The sequence below is a fragment of the Convolutriloba macropyga genome, chromosome 4 (genome assembly GCF_964194025.1).
Source record: "Convolutriloba macropyga chromosome 4, txConMacr16.3, whole genome shotgun sequence".
NCBI lineage: Eukaryota > Metazoa > Xenacoelomorpha > Acoela > Convolutidae > Convolutriloba > Convolutriloba macropyga.
Window position 1 is genome coordinate 38,390,416 of NC_134471.1, and position 22,169 is coordinate 38,412,584.

The 22,169-nt window shown below is 35.9% G+C and overlaps 1 protein-coding gene across 4 annotated transcripts in view; it reads right to left on the minus strand.

Moving 5' to 3' along the window:
- LOC142337655 (zinc transporter ZIP4-like) overlaps positions 1–20,553 on the minus strand; it is a 77,518-nt gene extending 56,965 nt beyond the window's left edge. For 2 of the 4 annotated variants that reach the window (XM_075387054.1, XM_075387056.1), the window contains exons 1-4: positions 20,200–20,552; positions 8,202–8,379; positions 7,086–7,264; positions 525–770 (exon numbers count right to left, since the gene is read on the minus strand). In XM_075387054.1, the coding sequence (XP_075243169.1) occupies positions 525–770; positions 7,086–7,264; positions 8,202–8,379; positions 20,200–20,388 (792 nt within the window). In that variant the 5' untranslated portion in view covers positions 20,389–20,552. Of the gene's footprint in view, positions 1–524; positions 771–7,085; positions 7,265–8,201; positions 8,380–20,199 lie in introns of all 4 variants that reach the window. The other 2 variants (XM_075387053.1, XM_075387055.1) reach the window with 2 other exon arrangements.
- Positions 20,554–22,169: the final 1,616 nt, after the last annotated feature.

Here is a 22,169-nt window from a genome sequence, read left to right on the forward strand (position 1 = left end):
ATAGTAAATACTGTTTGTGTGAAATCATGTTCCTGGTATAACTACTGTGAAATAACCGCTTCTTTGTGTCGACGCTAAAAATCCCTGAAAAATGTAAGAGTTGCGGTGAATGAAGTGAATGATTTTAAGAATTACGGCTTTGAGCGCTAAAACCGCTAATAACTGCACATCTTACAACCATTTGCCGGTCAAAATTACCGCGGGCTTACTGTTGGTAGTTGTGAATTTTTTGATCATAGAAGCAAACAATGACAGGTGGCACAGTGGAAAGAATTGGTTGCTATTTAGGATGTCAGAGGTTCGAACCCGTGTACGTCAGCTTATTTTTGTAAGAATTCCATTAAATGTGGTGAAAATATTAACGTTATCGCTAAAAACCGCAATTCCTTTTTATCAATTTTATCGCTAAAAATCGCAGTATTTTTTCACCGCTATTCACCGCAATTCTTACATTTTTTTTCGGCGAAACCTCGGCCTGTGTATCAGGACCCGGGCAGTTTGTCGACAAGTAATATTTTACAAACCGGTCCATGAGCGTGTGGGTCATTTTCAACAGATTGTCCTTTCTTCATGTGGTAAACCTTATGACATGTTCCTTCGAATAGGAAAAAGACGTATATAGTGACGACCATGCCTACAGTCCTCCACAAGTAGGTTCGATCCTCACTGTGTTCCTCCTCCTCTTCTGCTCCGTGATTGTCTCCATGTGAGTCGTGCGAGTCACCGTGTGATTCAGATTCTCCGTGACCATGAGCGTGCAGTCCCACAGCCTGAGAAAATGATTAGACGTTTATTGCTAACTAGAATAGCTTTTAAAATGTTTTCTCTCAATAGTTTTATTGTACAAGATTTTATCAGTTCTTACACAATGGAAATTACGCCTTAGGTAAATTTTTTCGTAGATACTTTTCAGAATTTGTAACAAGACTTCAATGATACAACAGACACCCAGAGCCTAAAAGTTAGATCTTGAGACAATTTTATGAGAGTGAGAGTAATGGAAAAATGTAATTTTTAACCTAATTAGAGGGACGTCTTAATTTTCACAGGACATTTTTTCTCGAAATATGATCAACAGTCGCCGTAGAAACACATCGGGAATGTCAATTTATATTTAGTTAGTGAAGTTCCATATAATATGAAAAGGATGTTCTGTAATGTGCTTCTGTACATAATGTCCCGACCCCGCTCAATCACGTTTTTGACCTAATTTTCTACCAAATGAGGAAAAATAGAAACCTTTCAAAAATCAATTATTGTTCATCCGTTGAAAAAACAACTGTAAGCTCTAACCAATATATAAATGAAACAATAACTCAATAGTGAGCTGATGATAACTGACATTAAGAGACAAGACAAACAACAGAAACAATCAGAAACAACAAGCATTAATTATGAGCAAAACTCAATGTCTTCCGATTTTCTCAAAATTTTATGAAAAATAAAAATGGCATCAGATTTAAAAAAACTTAGCCAAATGACTTGTAATTCAGCAAAAAATAGGGGAACTGTCTTTATTGAGAATAATTAACAAGTAGACAGAAAGAAAAAGTGACAAATTCAGAATAAATTGACACTTTTCAAATCAATTAACATCAAAGTCTTGAAAACCATTAGCTATCAACTAAAATCATTCATTATCTTCATTTATACCTTCATGCAAAACCATTGAGACATGTTCTTGTCCTGAATATTAAAGGACTATCAGAGGAACAGGCAAATATCAACTCACTTCCATTTTGCAAGCAAAGAGTGTCGAAGCCTTTAGAAGTAAAATCTATTCACTAAAAATATTGAATATAATCAATTAAGCTTAATGATCAAAAAAGACTACGCTTAAAGATTGCCGAAAAATACTGAAATTGGCTATTCTCGAAAAAACTACTTTTAAATTAAACGAACCGTTTAAAATATAACTGTTGGTTTTTTTTTACTAAAGTTCCAAATAGTTTAATTTATAACTGCTTACGAAGAAAAATATACTTGTAATTAGAATTAGAGAGACTAAGTAACATGACTACACGTTAACACTTAAAACAGGCAAAATTTTTCAAACAATTTTTTGCAAACGGCTTTGAAGCCTAAAAATCATACACTTTTCGCTGAAATTTTTTTGTTTATTAAGTGTCCCGTTTTTTGCTTGAACACTTGACCTGTCAATCTTGAGGTTTGGTTTTGAAATCAATCCGATCTGTAAATAACGCTGAAAAAAACAAGCAGAAGTGTTTCAAAAAAACATATAGCGCCCATTAAAATACGAAAAATTTTGAAACTGCTATAATCCCCAATAAGACCAAAACTGATTTCACTCTTGCTGCTTCCACATCAAAAAAATCTACCGAATGTAACCGAAATGGTTAATTTGACTAAAAAATCCGAAATGAGGAATTTTGGATACTTAAATAATTATATTTACAAAAAAAGCATTGTGCATAAATTGAAAGCAGAAAAAAGAAGAAATTTTTATTAGTTCCCCAGATACTCGATTAATTAGAATCATTCATAAGACTGCTGAAAGAACGTCAAACCTTTGATGATATTATTTTTAATACCTCCCTGGATAAATTTGTTTAATAGCTCCCTAGATACTCAAATAGAATTTCAAATAATTAGACTCCGTCATTTGACTAGAAAAAAAACCATCGAAAACTCGAGGATTACCTCTCAAATCTTCAGAATCAAATCCAGAATTCAGTAAAAATTGACGAGAACTAGTTTTCGGGGCCATAAAAACCATGACATTTACTCATAGGACACAATATCGTATCCTTAGACTTTATCGGATTATAAAGGTACCTCTTACTAATGGCACCTTCAAACGAGAAAAAGCTTTCTAATAATTGGGATGAAACAAAACATATTTCAAAAAGACAGACAAAAAACAGAAAAGAGATCGAAAACACAATCCAAATCCTATTTCAACGGATAACTCAACGATGACACAACGATGAGACCCATACTTGCATTGCTATTGCTGATCGGCTGTTAAGAAAGGCAATTGTTTCAAAATTTGGTGTAAGCTTTTTGGCAAACGAAACTGAGTATGTCAAAAAAATGATTTATTTAAATATCGTTTTAATTTAGCAAAAGACCACAGAAATGTATTTTCCAAAAATTTTGTGGAATTTTTCCTACAGAACGGAGGCCCAATTTGCCCATATATGAGTAAAAGAAGATTGTTTCAGCAGTTTTTACAACTGCATAACAGTCCAAACCGGACAAAGTGTGCCAAATGAACATAGTTGACGTCATTTTTTATGAAAGTGCTGAATGTTCAAAATTTAGGTGAAAAATTTGCCAAAACATTTGGTTCAAACTATTCATCAACTCTCGTCTGTCTTTAAACGTAACACCAATGAGACTATCGTTAACAATATTGTACCTTAGCAGAAATTGATCAAAATTTATGCAAAAATAACAGAAATTATGAACAAAACAACGTAAGTTTGGCTAACGTTCACAAATCTTTGAACCTTCATAACTGCTTGGAAAAAGCGAAAATACAAAAAATGCAAATGAGATTCTACTCTGGACAAGTTTTTTAATGATACCACTCAGAATCCTGTACAATGAATATATCGATTGGCGAAAATTGTCTTGAACAAAAAAAGTGGGTCTGAACAAAATAATAATACGACATGTTGGAATACTTTGACGCTTAACGTTAGTGGCATTCTTTACGAAAAACCTCTAAGATGTTTTATTTAAGACATAAGAAATTATAGTTCTAAAGATCGTTTTGTGTGATCAAAGAATAATTTTTCTTTCAACTTCTCTGCGGTTGCAATAGGTGCTGCAAATGGCAGCCATTAAAACACTAATTCAACCATTGCGCCAAAATTTTGTTCATTTTGTGTTGTATCACATTTTTAACCAAAAACTTGATTTGTAAAGTAAGAAATTGTTGAGAAAAATTTTTGAGGCAAAGTTTTTAATATAGGGCCTTACAGAGCGTGGTGGTCAGAAATTGTCGGATCGATGCACGATAAAGTTTCCACAATTACATTCAAGATCTTATAGAAAGTTATATTGTACTGCAAAACCTATTCCTATTTCCTATTCCTTGTTGTGATTATTTATGACTCCCAAATATTACAACCATGTTTTTTTTGCGCACAATATTTGTTAACTAAAAACATTATAAGAGGTTAGAGTTATATATCACTTTTTTGAGAAATTCAAAATTTTCGACACATTTAATTTTTATGGAATCAGAGCACTTTCAAAAGTTCAACACGATGCTATCTATCAGGACAACGAACCGTGATTAACCGTGATTAACTTCATACATCTCAAAATACGCAAAATTCTCTTCAAGGACAGTTTTTGAAAACTCAATAATTTCCTAGTTCAAAAGTATTCACTTACCATTAGTATGGAATATTTTAAGCCATATAAATTTCAGTTTCGTAACATTACTAAAACAGTTTTATTTTTTCTTTCAGTCTAATATCAGTAAAAGTTAAATAATCGGAAAATTGGACAAAATATTGTCATTTTTCTCCCAGATTTTTTTGAAAGTAAGAGAACTTTTGGCTTGCTCCCCTTCTTGCTGTTCAGACAATTTTTGCTTTTTTGAGGACATCAAAGTCTTACATATGTGTATCAAAACAAATTTTTCAACGTCTAGAATTAGAAAAATTTGAAGGATTTTGCTTTCGAGAAAAATTTTTGCTACCCCTTTAAACGAATTTATGGCACTTTAGCCTAATTTTCTACCCAATTTAGCTAATTTTGGTCGAAGTTTAATCAATTCACCTAAGAAAAAAATATATCTCATTGTTGTCAGTTCCTTCGTCTCGAAGAAAATTAAATTTGAAATCTTCAGGAAAACTTGACAATTTTTTTTTTCAAATTTTTAGATGGTTTATGAATTGTTCCCCGTTTCTCACTTTTTATTCGCCATTCAGTTCGTGACAATCATTTGACATCTGTCTATTGTTGGCTAATTATTAACAACAATGTTGTGAATACTCAAAAATTAATAAATGTAATTCGTATCAAACCTGGAAACTAAAACAATGTGTTAACCATACGGCGCAAGATTTTAATTGGTTGCAGTTTTGTTTTAATGAATTTTCAACACATTTTATATGCTTTGAACTCAATTGAAAAAAATTGCGGCTTCAATTTAATCAAAATGAGGCAGACATCAGCTCAGTTAGTAAAAGACAATTTGCTTTGAGGCGGGAACAGCTATTTAGATTGTCAAAAAGAAACAAACCGACTAATGTCGGACAAATTGCTCTTACACAACAGGCGGATGGAAAAATTTTTCTCCACGCCGGCATTCGAAACACTGACCTCCCGATCTCTTACCAGAAGCATTACCCACTCGGCTATCAGGCCCTTCTTGTTGCTACGCTGCAACCGATTTTATATTAGCAACAAGCTCTTTCGTATTTCGGAGTGAAAACAATAGAGATCACTGAAAAATGAAGAACGAAACCGTGAAAAAACACTGAAGTCAAAGAATGTTTTAGATGAAAGGCGCAAAAAGGGTCAAGCAAAAAATTCGCATAAAAAAGACCAACACGTTTACAATAATTGCTCTGAACTTCATTCAAGATCAATTAAAGAATCTGGGTTTCTGCTGTCAAGCCTGTTTTTCATGGCTGATCTTACTGTTATCGCCTTTTTTAAATATTACATTGATTCTCAAATTTTAATATTTTTAACAATTAAATTCTATTGGCCTTTAGTTTAAATAAGGAAACAATATGGAAACAATTTTCAAAAGGTTTATTTCTTGTTGCTAGTTCCAGTCCTTTTCTTTTCATAATGATTAGTGGCCAGGCTCTTTATCAACACACAAACTGACATTTTTTGTAAAGAAGCAGTTTTCAGCTATTCTTTTACTTTCATGGCCGTTACTTAAAATATTTGTGTTTTTATACTGTTTTTTACTTTTTTTTATACTACACTTTTTATACTTTTTTATACAAAAAACTTATACTTTTCAGTTTGTTCAGATGTCCTTTTTCCGGTTAGCTGAATTCCCCAGTTTTAATAGCAATAAGTTTTACAATCATATATAAAATCCCCCCCCCCCACACTTTAATGATTCATAATGTATTTCTGACCGAAACAAAAAGTGTTGACAGATCTCAATTGCTCTGTAATAAAAAATATCGACATCCTTTTGATGCCTTGTGTACGTAGAAAAGCAGCTTGCCTCTTTTCTTCGTTTGTAATAGCAGTCAAACGGAAAAACATTTCAGATATTTTGCTACTACATTGTCTCAAATTAGTCAGAAACTTTCCTTTGCTTTTTTGCAAATTTTCAAAATTTACTTGTTCTCTTGTTGTTAAAAAAATGGGTAACGGGTCCCTGTAATGCTTAGCTTCATCTATGTAAATCATTATATGATTACGATATTTTACTTTAATATGTAAAAAAACGTTTTCAAAACGTTTCCGATGTCTCTTAGCTCTGTTTCTTCTATTCATATTGCTTATCGATGATTTGCCAGATCATCACTGATGATGACAACCTGTATGGTAGAGAATCAACTCTTTTCTGTTTCCAGTTGTTTCATTTAATTTCATTGAATTTACAAACTCTTTTTTCAAAATAGTTTTCTGTTTTCTCTCTCTACCTTGCGGATTTCAATAGGTTCATCTGGTTGCAATTTAAAAAAATATTACCTCGTTTTTTGGAAAACAAATTCTACGACCATTCTTCACTGCTAAATTTTCATTGTCACAAATTAGTCTCATACGTGCTTTGTGTATGCTTAACTTTTTAAATTAAAAAGTTTTTAATTTTTTTTTAAATTTAAAAAGTTTTCAAATTTTTCTTGTTTTTCCACAAGTTAGGCGCACCTGTTTTCAAAAACCGAATCAATTTTGTTTTGTTTGCCCTCAATTCAGGTCACCACGGTTTTTATAACTTTTTTAAATAGCATATTTCTAATGGCACATCTCAAAATTTTCTCTTCTTAAACCAAGAATAGTTCGTCTCCAAAACTCCATAACCCCATCGGGGCTGAAAAATGATGTTTTTTGATTCTTTAAAAAGTGCAGTGTTTTTATGCTGATTTGAATGTACGATAGAGCCATATAAGGAACAATGAGAACATTACCTCTGGCCACAAATGCAGGAGAGAGTCACAGGCCATCGTGGCAACGCCAAGGGCAATCAGGAACTGGATCAGTAACTTGAACCAGAGCTGTTTTCTCTTGAGAAGCAGGAGAGGCATGCCCAGAAGTGGCGCCAGGCTTATCAGAAAGACAGCGAGAAATCCCCACGAGTAACCATATCCTTAAACACAATAGGCAGATTGATAAAAAACAATTGCTCAATTTTTGCTCAACTCCAACACAACTTTTCCACGTTTATATAAATTTTTAACTGGTTCCTTTTTGCAACTTAATTATTGCAGCCGCTCTTAAGAAACTTGCTTGATTTCTGTTTTCACCACCCACCTACCTACGCCCCCGCCCAGCTACCTATCGACCCCCCGCGCCTCACCCAAATTCTGAGATTTTGATTTTATGATCCTATATAAGTCATTTTTGAGATTGACCCAGCACCTACCTCCTACCACCTTACCTCCTACCACCTTACCTCCCCCCACCTACCTCCACCATCTAACCTTAGCACCTACCCACACCCCAGGACTGACAAATTTTGTGCGCATTTTCTAAAACACTTTAATGAGTTTTATTGTGCTACGGGTTTGTTTTTTCTCGTGTGTTTTGAGGTTTTGATTTTGATAAGAATAGCTGAAAAGTTATTCTGCACGACGCCTTTCGAGTCGTTTCCTGTAATCTACCAGCTACGTTTTTTTAATTTTCACAATTTTAGTCTCTGTACAGTTCTCAATTTTACGAACTTATAATTTTCTAAATTTGCTGGTTACCCAGTTTTCTAATCAACATCAGCCCCATTGATGTTTCATAAATTTGCTCCTTACCTAAAACCGGGAACAACGGTAACATAGAAAAATGTATTATAAATACATAGAAAAATTTTTTGTATTATAAATATCTGTATTCCTATTGGACTTCAAAATGCTCAAACAGACATTTCATTTTAATCATCAGGTATGCTTTGTTACCTAAGTCTAGCAAGTTGGTGGTAGTAAGTTTAGCGTTAAGGAGTTTCTTGCGTAAGGGAAAAATGTTTTGGTAACTACTAGTCTGAATTTAGAATGTTTTCTGCAAACAGTCTTGGAGATTATCCTTTTGCGCCTTACCTGTCGTTTCATGCTCTTCATCATGTTCTTGGTGATCCTCATCGTGACCATGTCCACACTCTTCAGCTGTGAGTGCTCTGTAGAGGAGAGCAGGGCAAAGAGTGACCAACTCAGATGACGTCACATTGCTTGAGTTTCCAATCACATATGCTGCTTCCAAGTCACTCTCATTAAGGCACTATAACATTCAAAAAAGCGACCTGGACGTTAGCAAAGACTATCATTTGATCAAAGCACGTCGTGTAGTAGAATGCTATGGAGCTGATTGAAGCGCAATCCTATCCCTTTTCTTAAGAGATAATATCAGAGACTGTGCTGATCTCAAAATTTCTAATAAAATTGATTGAAATACTTTCTGAGAGCTGTGATCAATCAGAGTATTTTGTATCAATGCAGTTGTTAGAAAATAATGGAGAAACTTCTCTCTTGTTGACCGACCAATAATGGCGACCGACCAACCAAACATTAAAAACCTGTCAAGATATTTAAGATTGACTGTTTAAGCAAACACGAGCTAACACTAAGATTTTGGTGAGTCAATTACGGTTGAATGTTGATATGGTTTGGTTTTCATGAAAGATGAAAAGATTTTGCAAAACTGAAAGTTTTTCTATCAGGATCCCACAATCGTTTTCCGTTTCTTTTCAATGACACACAATATTCGTAAATTTAAGCGAGCTTTTAAAATACACACAAATTCAGAAACCAATCAAAACAAAAACACCAGTTCTGCAGTTCTTCTAAAGAAGTCTGTTGCATTCTGCAAAAGAGCTGAACTATTTTCATAACAAATTTTAGAAAAAGAAATGTTTGATAACTTAATGATTCCACAAATCTGAGAATCAGCTTTTTCGAGTTTCTTACTTAGAAATATCGTTTTTTTTCGAAATATGTTTTTTTAGTACTTTTTATGGTAAACTGCTGCATTGCTCCGCAGTTTTCTTGTCTGTTTTAAAATTAATTTTTGAGCTCGAAAAATGTCTTGGCAGATAATAATTGTATGATTTTTGCGTAAGGAATATAATTACGGGCTAGAGCTGGCCCCATTAGTTTGGCCAATTTGAGCAGTTTTCTTAAATTTCTTCTCAAATTCTAATTTATCAATCTCAAAATCTGTATCACACAAGAAGGCTCCGGTTATGTGCGTTTGCACATAAAGTTCCAACCCCGCTTATCCCCAAGTTTTGTTTAATTGTTTATCAAATGAGGAAGGGATAGAAAACTTTCAAAAAACTCTCAAAAATAGATAAAAAATTGACTAATGAAAAAATTTTGTCATTCAAATCACTTAGTTAAGTAAATAATGTCATATTGGTGGGCCAATGAGACCTGTCATTTTAAAGACTACGAGAAAAACAAAAATTCAAATCACAACAAAAACTTAATTCAGAATTAAATGTAAAAAAAAATACATTACAAAGTCAAAATAGCATCAAGTAAAACCAAATGAAAAAACAGTTTGTTCTTTACTAGAAAAAACATGGGAACTAGTCCCTGATAAGACTCGGTAAGAAAAAAAAAACAAAAAGGAACAAAAACGGCAAAGTTAAAATACGTTTTCTCGAATAAAAACATTTTCAAATACTGAAAACCATTAGAAGGCAATTGAAATATTTAAAAAGATTCGTTTTCATTCATAAATCAATCTGAAGACAGTGAGAAATGTAATTATCCAGAATACGCGCTGAGTATGCTAAAAAACAAACAAAAAACGGTGGTGAGTGCAAGAAAACGGTGTCGAAGCCGTTAAACCCGCAATCTGTCGAGCAAAAATTAAGATATATTCAGCTGCGCCTTCATCGAACACCAATAATGAGATATGTGGCCTCATTTTTTGCCAACTGATATATTTAAATAGGTTTTTTGTCAAATAACTATAGAGATCTCGGTATTCATAATGTGTCATATGTCTACAACAGAAAACCAAAAATTAAAACATTGCGAGGAGAAACTGATATCAATTAGAGCAATAAAAAATGCACTAAGAATTTCAGATGTGTTCAATTGCTTCTTTGCTTAACAGCAGTAGTTTGATATTGACATCCGGTAGTTAAAACGACCAGGTAACAAGTAAAAAAAAGAACAAACCGCAAGCGTAAAAAACGTCCTTTTCTTAACTTAAGTCATGAAAAATTATAGCTATCGAGTGAAATCAGTTCATAAGTTCCTTTGTTGTACCATCGGAAACGAAGCCGCTAAGACCTCAAAATATCCAGATTTAGTCATACAACTACAAAAAGAACGAAAAAAAAAACAAAAATTAATCTTCAGCGGAAACCCGGTCTTTAGCAATGCACTAAAAATTATTGATTTGCTCAATTGTATTTTCTTCAATAGCAAAAACTTAAGCAATTTCTGGCCTGTATTTAAGGAGCCTAGGTATCAAGTAGTCGAAAACGAACAGCAAATTACAGTTTTAAAACTTAAAATAGGTTTCTTTATTCGTCCGAAAGAATATCCTAAGACACCGACAATTTGATAAGTGAGCTTTACTAAGTTTTGCTAAGAAGCATACAAATATAACAGCAACGTGCAAAAATACGTCTAAATTATTTTAAAAACTGACTTCAAAGTCACAAAATCTTTTGATATCAACTGAACTCAGTATATATATGTGCCTTTTTCCTGCCAGTGGAAGCTGCCAAGACCTGCCATTATCCAGAAACTACCGAACGACTACACAAAGAACAAAATTAAACCTTTCACTGAAAAATTAATGCTATGAGTTGAGTTTTCATTATGTTTTCATGCCAATTTTTCGATATCTGACCCGTCAATAATAAAAGAAAACAAGAAATGAACCTCAATGTAAAACTTTCTAAAAATCAAATTTGTGAAAACTCGTAGTATCAACGCAGGAAAATTATAAAACGTAAAACTGCAAAAAAAATTACTCAATTGTTACTTAGAAGGACGCAGTGACCTGTCTTTGCTGACTTTAGGGTTCAAGCTGACCATTTGAATGAAAAAACTTGCAAAGCTCTGTATTGCATTTTTTTAAAACACGTATATTTAAAAACCAGAACAACCATGAGCTTTTGACTCTAAAAACACGATAGGTTACACTGAAATTACTTGGGAAAATAAGTGGACCTATCATCAGTACGCCTTGCTTTGAATTGTCGTTTTCTGTAATTAACGTACAAAAGTCAAAAGTTGCAAAAGTTTTCTAATTAAAATCCGAATTTTCTGGACTGTAAAAAACGATTAAACCAATGCTGGCCTTCCTACCAGTGCGCGTCCATTATGAAAACGTTAAAGTTCACAAGGTTTAGGATATGGATAATTTCACAAACGAAAGTCAATATATCTGTGATACCCGAGCAATTATTGATTTCTCAAATTCATTGATGCAGTAAAATTTATATGATGCCCTTAATTTAGTTCATTATTTTTAATCTTAATCTTATGATCTTGTTTCAACTGTCTAGTTAGTTTCCCGCTTCGTGATCAGACATGTCTGATCACGCTTTCACGTTGTGCTCGAGTGGTTTCAGTTTATTAATTTCATTGTTCTGACTTTCTGCAATTCAATTCAGTTTGCAAAACCTTCTCTTGATTTCCCGCTCCGCAAGTAAGCGAAACAAAAGTGAAAGTAGATTTCGCGCCGCGAATAGTCAAATAATATCCCCTTTGTAATTTCGCACCGCAAATCATCACAGCAAAATAATAAAGTACGACATGACGCAGCCAGCAACGAAAAGAACACCCCTTGGAATCGACCCTTTCTGGGACAAAACACCGGATCCACCACTCCGCTGGGAGAAGTGGAGGGTACAATACGAACTGGCACTCTTAGCCAAAGAAAACATCATTTTGGACACGTTACTCGGCCCAAAACCTGATACGGTAGAACTACCTCTAGAGCCAATCTACGAAGAAACAATTGTGGGTGCCTCTGCACAATCAGAGAGGGAGAGGAACGCGCGCAACGCGCAACAAAAAATGAACTGACAAAACAAATGCCAACGACTTATTGAGGTAGGCATCATGTGTGGCGACAAACCCTGGTCATTGGCAGACCGAAAAACAGTCTCCCTTCTTTACTTGAGCATCGGAATAGAGGGACGTCGTATCCTTAACTGTAAGAACCCGCATATCATGATAGACACTCTAGCTACTATCGATTTTCGGAAAATCGTGGAGGAAGCATTCATTCGCCCACGCAACATAACATTTGACAGACATGTCTTCCTGATCACAAAACAGTTTAGAGGAGAAACTGTTGAGCATTTCTATGGTAAATTAAAAGAACTGGCGGAAAACTGTGATTTTGAAAACAAAGAAACTCTGATACGCGATGTATTCATCACAAATCTGATCGATCCCGAAATCCAAAAAGAACTACTAAAACAAACGGTAGAACCGCGACAGGCGTTGGAACTCGCAATCAATATGGAACTCGGGATGCGAAACCAACATCAAATACAACAGCACAATAAAATTGTTGTTCCGGCGAATGTCAATGCTATTCAATTCAACAACAACTCACGAAGACCGTATTGGCAGAACAATAATAATGTTCCCAAACAAAATAATAGATCAACACTGTATTGTTCGAATTGTGGCGGAGTCTGGCTCCCAAGTCATCGCGAAAAGTGCATTGCAAAAGGAAAGACATGCAACAATTGCGGGTTATTAAATCACTTTGCAAAGATCTGCCGTAAACAGCAAAAGAACATCAACGTAAAGCCCCAAGATCCCAAGAAAAAGAAGGTTCGGGTGGTAGAAGAAGAGCCACACCCAGAGGACTCGGTAAATTTTGTCCAACCGGCAAAACTCTATGAATCAGACTACAGCAGCGGTGAAGAGGACAACACAGTCGCAATGATTGAAACCGCAGTGGAGAAAGTTGAACCCCTCAATATGCCTCTCAAGATTGGAAATGTCAATACAACTCTACTCGTGGACTCCGGGAGCACATGCAGTATACTTCATCATTCACTCGCGTCGCAAGTGGTACAAAGCAGCCCCGCGCTTTCTGGATTCACAAATCGTCACCACCACAACTACGAAACTTCTCTAACGAACCAATACAGGTACTGGGAAAGATTCAAGCCCCCGTAACGAGCAAAGGATGGGTATGCGACACAGTAGCTTTCACAGTTGTGGCCGACGGTTTAAAGTCCTTAATAGGTCGTGATTTGTTCAACCAATTTGGACTTGCTGTAACTCAGTCTACACTTATTAAAGGTAACAGTGTCAACAACATCGCATCCCCTGAATTTAAAGAACAGATAGCCAAAAAATTTCCTGGTTTGGTATCACGCATTGGACGATCAAAAAGTCATGTAGCAAAATCTAAATTTCACAAGAATTTCCAACCTAGACATCAAAAAGGTAGACGAATTCCTATCAATCTTCAAGATAAAGTTAATGCAGAACTTAGAAAACTATTAGCTGAAAATTACATTAAAAAACTGTCAAGCTGTCCTGATAAATATTTCATCTCACCTATTGTGGTTACAGTTAAAAAAGACCAAACGATAAAGCTTGCACTTGATTCAAAAGTTTTAAATAAAGCTATTCACAAGAACAAGTATCAAATGCCAAACATTGATACGTTAATTGAATCGATATCTCAGCAAATAAGTGCTCCCGCTTCGCAAAACATAACGTACTTTTCTACGATTGATTTGAAATACGCTTAGAGTCAATTAAATCTGGACATCAACACAGCTAATCATTGTAATTTTAATATTATTAGTGGAGACATGACTGGCACTTACAGATTTCAAACAGGATTTTACGGACTTTACGGACAGATATGCCAGCTGAATTTCAAAAAGCTATGGATTATACTCTAATTGTTTTAGAAAATACATATTGCTTTTTGGATGATATTTTAATTGTTAGCAAAGGGTCTCTGATTGATCACAAAAATTATGTCATGAAATGTCTCCAACGTTTAGACGACAAAAATCTTAGGATAAATCTTCCTAAATGCCACTTTGGTAAATTAGAAATTGATTGGCTTGGGTATCATATATCACAAGAAGGTATTTCGCCCCTCGAATCTAAGACCGCAGCATTTCTGGCTCTCGAAGCTCCGAAAACTTTAAAGAAACTCCGTTCATTTTTGGGATCCGTTCATTATATTGGGAAATTTATCCCTAATCTAGCCCAAATAAGTCATCCTCTTCGCCCGCTACTGCGGAAGTCTTCAAAACTCATCTGGACAACTGAACATGAAAATTGTTTTCAAGGAATTAAGACTCGCATAGCGAACGCAACTGCAAATAGTCATTACAATCCGCAACTCGAAACACGCGTGAAATGCAACGCATCCCGTTCAGGTCTTGGCGCGGCTCTCGAACAATTAACTGTAGATGGGTGGAAACCAATTGCATTTGCGTCTCGATTTTTAAATTCCTGTGAAGAGCGTTATAGTGTAAATGAACTTGAACTTTTGGGTGTAGTCTGGTCAACAGAATATTTTAAAATTATCTGTATGGAAAACAATTTAAAGTAATTACCGATCACAGAGCACTTCTCTCAATTATAAGAGAACATAGATCTAATAAATCATACAATAGTAGATTGACCCGCTGGGTCGATCGCCTTCTTCCTTTTCAATTTGATATTGAACACCTTCCTGGGGCAAAAATGGGTTTGGTCGATTATATTTCCCGCAATCCATCACACAAAGCTAAAAAGATCTCTACATAAGATGAAGAATTTATTGTTGCCAAATTGAATCTGATCTCGAAATCAATTAACGCATTAGAATTAAACACTGAACACCTTGCATCACATTTACACCAGTTATTAACAAATTACACTCTCGACCCGCAAAACACATCTAAAATTGAGATACTTGATCCCGCATTACAAACTACACCTAAAATTGGGACCACTAATAATTCAGTAAATTTAATTAACACCCGCGCTCCGCGAGTACGCAAACATGTATTTGGCAATTCACTCGCTCCGCGAAATCATGCCTCAAATAGTATTTGTCAATTAAACAATTTAAAGTATGCAACACTCGCGTCACAAAATCCACTTTGCACCTCTCTCGCCCTGCAAAATACCTGAAACAACAAACAATTAATCCAAATTAGGAATAAAGTGACATACGCGCAGCGCGAGCATTCATTCACTCAATTACAAATCCCGCCAATCAAATCACATTCCACAAATAATTCTAAAAGTCATCACCCAGAATTAAAATCAGTGCTTTTTGCCTTTTGTCATTCTAGAAATCAGTTGCATCCTTCTAAACTAAATAATTCTAATCAATCATCATCCGTATTCAAATATATCGATTCAATAAATAGTAGAATGCCTTCGAAAAAGAAAAAAACCCGAGTCCGATTCAATGATGCATCCCGCGCAGCGGATCAACCCTCAACTAGCGACAACACTACGCGCCCCGCAAGTATGCGATCTAATTTGCCAACCAGCTCTCGCGCGGCGAATCAATCTATACAAAATCTTAGTACACCGTATGCAACAAGTACGGCACCAAACACAACTCCACCATCCCCAACTCATTCCTCTAATGCTAGTACCCCATTGACGCCGAGCCCGCACGTACCCACTTTCGATTATATCGTATCCAAAATTTTTAATAAGTCTCTGATTGCCTCTCTAACTAGTAAGGACGCTGTACTTAAAGAGGTCAGAGATTGCATCTTGACTAACAACGAAAGCCGATTAAAGGCAATAAACCCCTACATACACTCGTATAGGAGGGACCTGCACGTGCGCTCCGGGTGCGTGTGCGTAGATGAACGAGTGGCTATCCCTAACGTGCTCCGCGAAGCGCTGATCGACGATATCCATTCAAGTCACCCAGGTACCTGGGGCATGATTTGTATGGCTACACACTCCTGGTGGCCCTACATGCACAGGGAATTAATAGTCAAATCCACTGAGTGCAAACCATGCACAGCAATCGGTAAGAATCTTAAATCAATTATTCCCGCTAAACAATTCACTCCTCATTTACCATGTGTTGAACCTAATCAAGAAATTCAAATCGATTTTGGGGGACCAATTTTTGATGAAAAGGGCAATGAAGTGTACTTTTTGGCAGCAATTGATCGTTTTTCTAAATATCCAACTGCATATATTTACGACAAAGCTAATGGCCCAAATGTTTTGAAATTTTTGGACATGTATATTGAAACTCATGGAATTCCAAGATCTATTCGTTTGGACCAAGCAAAAGGTTTAATTGGACATCAAGTAAAGACTTTTTGTAATAAAAACAACATCGAAATTATTGAAGCGCCGGTAAATGATCATCGTGCTATTGGGTTAGTGGAACGATTAATTCAAACAATTAAGAATAGACTCGCATGTATCAAAGAAGAGAAATTATCTACACACGCCTTTCATGCAACGCATGCATTAAAGACATCGCCCTTGGAAGCACACTTTGGAAGAAAGCCTAATACCCCGCTAAGCGTGATTGCAACTAAACCTAATTTGCTGAACCTTTCATACAAGAGTATTATAAATCATTATTTAGACGAGGACACAGTGATGCCCGAAGATATCCTGCCTGAAGATAAGTGGACCAATGGATATCGTAGCGATATCGAAGTAGAACTTGGCATGACCCGAGCTACTGCTAAAGCACGATCCAGGGAGCAGGCCAGTACAGATGGGGAACCAAGATTCCTCAAGACCACGGCGATCCACCCATTCCCCTGAAAAAGCGTGCGGCCGAACTGAATCTTGCGAGAAAGGTCCATGGCAAGAGACGCTCGAAAAAGAACCTGGAGGGTTTATACGAGGTCCTTGCCCCTGGGTCGCAAATTCTCAAAGTGAGCCCACCACGTCGACCATAAGAGAACCGGGCAAGCAAGTAGTGACAGTTCGCAATAGCGATATTGCGAAATTTGGCACAAAGTTGGAGATGCAAACTCCACTGAAAGTTTATGCGGATAGACGCGGACCCCGTTCTGGAGAAAAAGTCGTGGAAGAGCTGATTCACAGCCATATCAAAGAGTTCACCCGAAAGCAAAAGGGTGACAAGAAAATGAAGCACAGGAAGAGAGAACCGGGCAGCGGGGTTTCATCGCAAAGATCGAATATCTCACGCGCGATGCGGGGACGCATTCCAAAATTTCCAAACTTCTCTGCGATACGCAATCAACAACCTCCCCTCTCGACTAGCGAACCAACCACAACTACGTCTACTCACGCGGCCACAACATCATCTTCTACGCGTACTTCAGACCGTCCTCGTCGAAGCGCATCATATTATGGCTTCGAGACTTCTCCACCAGCTTCTGATATCTTGCCTCTACCGAAACGACCCCGCCGAGCGGGTGATGTGGAAAATTTTGCACCACCTGACACCATTGTCGAATCGGTACAGCAAATTGTGGAAAATCAACCCGAGGAACAAAATGTGTCACCCCGTATCGGTTCTGTCTCGCCTCCCGCTACCCGAAACACGCCTCTGCTATATGTGGACACCCCAACGCTGGTTCGGACGATGACAGCTCTCGAGGCAGAGAAACAGGATTCTGACAATGAAGATTGGAATTTGTAATGCTCGAAAACTGCAAAAAGAAAAACATCGTATATTGTATTAATCATCGTATTTTTAGCTATGATAACCAATAAATATATTGATATTATCTATTTAACCGGGGACCTTGTATTAATTTGTAAATATTGTTATTATATAAATTTTGAAAATTGTATTCTACAATTTTCTCTTGCTGCAAAGGGTATGTGATACCCGAACAATTATTTATTTCTCAATTTCATTGAAGCAGTAAAATTTATATGATGCCCTTAATTTAGTTCCTTATTTTAATCTTAATCTTATGATCTTGTTTCAACTGTCTAGTTAGTTTCCCGCTTCGTGATCAGACATGTCTGATCACGCATTCACGTTGTGCTCGAGTGGTTTCAGTTTATTAATTCCATTGTTCTGACTTTCTGCAATTCAATTCAGTTTGCAAAACCTTCTCTTGATTTCCCGCTCCGCAAATAAGCGAAACAAAAGTGAAAGTAGGTCTCGCGCCGCGAATAGTCAAATAATATCCCCTTTGTAACTTCGCACCACAAATCATCACAGCAAAATGATAAGGTACGACAGTATCAAAAATAAATTTGCGTACTTATCGGGTTAAGTTCGCACTCAAAGGCTCCAAAACTAAAGCCATTTAGCTTCTTTGGAGTTGACAAAATTTGTGTCAGCAGATTTTAGGTCCGTAATTACGGCAGTTTCAAACAGAGTGTTCTAAAGAAGCTTCTTAATGCTTTTTTTGATTAAAAATTCTGCATTTTAAAAAAGCAAACATTTTGGCCAGTTTTCCTCAAACAGTTCAACAACACTCTTCTACTTGTAGAGGTAAAAAACCAACAACACTATCGTTACATATAAAATTTTTTTTAAAATTGCGTAAAGTTATGGAAAATGTGAACAATAACAACGAAAATCAGCCAACTGTTCACAAAATTTGAGCCTTTGAGCCCCGATATCTCCGTAGCAAAACAAAATTCAAAAAATTTTTGGTCTTATATTCTACGCTGGGCTGGTTTTTTAATGATACCACTTACAACTCTCTAAGATGAACATTTTGATCGGCCAAAAATGACTGAACAAAAAACCCATTTGGTTAAATATCTCCTCCCCACTAAAGTGGGCCGGAACAAAAATTTGTTCCTAGCTATAACTATCGGACTCGATTTAAGTTCAAGTTAAATATAAGATCGAGGATGAAAGTAAACGCGAGTCTATAATTGCAAAAAACAATTCTCCGTATATTTTAGCACTCAATTAAAAAAATCTTTATCTCTTCCGAGGCTTGTTTACTCAGACAAAAGACGGTTTCAAAAAAAGATTGTAGCTTCAGTTGTTTCAAACTTTTGAACGGAAAATAACTGAAATGTGGTGCTAGGAAAATTGGCCGACAGGGCGTTTAGCCGACAAGGAAAAAATGAGAAATTTAGCCGACAGTTTTTTTCATAATTGGTAATGAAAGTCCATAATTGGTCCATAAATCACTAGTTCGGTTGTGATAGATTCATATCAAGTCCCACGGGCCGCTGAGGCATGGCCATGGCCCGCGAGGCATGGCCAGATGGGGTAAAATACGGTCTGAGCACGGATAGACCTTCGTTACTCAAGTTGATGAAAAAAATGCGGTATAGTTGTCCGCTTACGAAATAGTGTTTTAAATTGGCCAATCACAGCTTTAGAATAAGTTTTATTGCTCATTTTACTTAAATTGTCGGCTAAATTTCTCATTTTATGGTTGTCGGCTAAACGCCCTGTCGGCCAATACGGCGGCCACCCTGAAATGTATATATTACTGCTGCAATTTTGCTGCAGCTTATTTTATACATCTTTTTGTTTGTGTGAAAATTTGACCCTCTGATACAAAATTTTTGAGTGCCCACAATATTTCTTTATATTCCGCAGGCTAAAATAGTCCAATTTTGGCCAAAATTATGGAATCTGTTCTTTTATAACAATAACAACAATACATTAAACAAAAATACTTTATAAGGAGTAACTTGCAATCGAGATTTCTTGCGGACCTGCAAGATGTTTCTTTTAAATATGAATGATTTGATTGCATCTTTTCTACTCATAAACATCATCAGCGATGATAATAATAATAATTGTTATTATTACCATCAAAGAGATGATAGTGCCCTTCACTTGTCAGGTAGAAGTTGAAGCCACCTTGCATAACAAGATAACCTGAGATTTTAAGAGCGAATTTAGAAAAGATTATTATACTAAGTTTGTAACAATTGAAACTGAAGTGCTACTTCAAAAGATGATTACTCGAAAACTAAGTGCTTTTATGAAACAAAAGAGATTATTGAAAAGTTTGCTTCGCATTATTTGAATGTGAAACTGATTTATTTGAACAACTCGAAGATACAATAGCTCCATTAACTCCAGACGCAATATATGAGCCATATTTCTTGCTCATAATCTTGATTATGCAGCATTAAGTGCGTCACCTTGTTATCTTATAAGCGGATATTTAAGTTTAACAAAAACCTAACAAACCGCTTCGCTGAAGGATTCCGCATTTTCCTTCAGCCCATCGACAGTCACGTGATCATAGATGTGTTCCAGCGTCTCTCCCTCGAGGTTCCCAATCAGAGTCTTGTAGTGGGTCTCGAACCGGTTAGATCCCACGTTTTGCAACAGGAACAGTTGCAGTAAAAGTCCGAAGCCAAAAAGTCGAGCAAACATTGTAACACACGAAAGACGTTCTTTAAAAAAAGCTTTCACAATTTTTGCAAGAGCTGAAACAGTTCGGACGAATTTAAAATGCAACAAGCTTCACGATGAAGAGCGAATTTGGTATGTGCACAGAACACAGACAACTTGTTGCTTGATCAAATTGCATGCACAAGCTCAAAAATAATTGGTCGTGTTTTGGTAACATCACCAAAATAAACAAATTTTTACCACAGCTAATTATTCGCAACAAAAAGCTCATTTTCTGACCTTGCTGTGAGAATGTATTGAACGCTCAGTAATCTGTTGAATATAGTTAATATTCTTTGTTCAAATTTATATAGAACACACGCTTTAAGCAAAAATGTTTGCTCTTTTTAGAGCCAGCAAACTAAACTAAATATGAATTTAAAACAAATGGGCAATAAATCTACGGCCATTTAATCAGAAAAATGCACCAAAGTCTTTTTCAATTGAGAATTTTTCAAGACGCACGAATAATTTCTTCGTGGAAAATAATAATGAAGTCAATTAAGTTAATAGTTTTGTGAATTCATGGATATCTAAGCGTGGTAGAGGGCTAATAAATTTGAGAAAACAATTTGAATTTGAAAAAGTAATCATTTTAATTAGTTAAGAATGAATATTTCTACTAGAAATTATTATAGTGGAAGCTTAGTATAGTGGAAAGTATTATTTCTGCAGTTACTTTAGAACTTTAGAACACATTTGCCATATCAACGTGGCAAACAACTCAACACATTTATCGAAATCATTTGCCATGAACTCATTGTATTACGAGTCTTGCTTGTAATTTGAATAGTAAACTGCATATCGTATGTATGATTAGCGAACACTCTCAAAATTTGACCAATTTCCGTACACCTGAAGTCAGAGAGTTTCACAATAGTTTTTCCTCGACATTTTTTTTCTGTGTAATAGCTAAATAAGTAGTCTAGATGCCAGATTTATCGTAATGTATTTCGCAAAAAAATTGTGACTCAACTGCGACTGGACTTGAATTACCAGAGAGTGGATTGTTTTCTTTGCAGAGGTGAGAAGTGATAGTCTACCCAACCTACTTCTCTCAACCATGTTTGTTTTCTGCATCCGTCTTTTGAGACAATGTGATACATACTCAACAAATAGAACAGCGATTTTAAACTGCTACAATTCTCTCTCTCTCTCTCTCTTCAGTTTATGTTGTAGCAGTGCTACAAACAAATATTCCTTATTCCTATATAAAAACTGCTACAACATAAACTGAAGAGAGAGAGAGAGAGAGAGAGAGAGAGAGAGAGAGAGAGAGAGTTGTAGCAGTCTAAAATCGCTGTGCTATTTGTTGAGTATGTAGCCAATCACATTGTCTCAAAAGACGGATAATGAAAAAAAAACATGGTTGAGAGAAGTAAATTGAGTCTGCTCAAAAAATCAAAAGAAGGCACTTTTTTAATTGAGAATAGCCGGTCCAGTAGCATATAAAGAAAACGATCATCTCCTCAGGCCAAGAACTTTTGCCAAAAAATGTATGATAAGGGTAACTAGTCTTGACAAGAGATTTCACCCTATTTGTCTTAGATAATTTGGCGTTGTATTCGTTGAGCTTACGTCACAGCGCACGCATTCAACACAAAATTATGTAACAAAACTGCAAAGAGTTTACTAAATTGTCACCGCTAGTTAATGCTTAGTTATATTTTTCTGCACTTCTAAGCGTAGATCCTACAGAACTTTGCGGTTTTAGGCATAGATCTTAAATGAATTTGCGTTGAGTTCAGCGCTGATCTTACAAA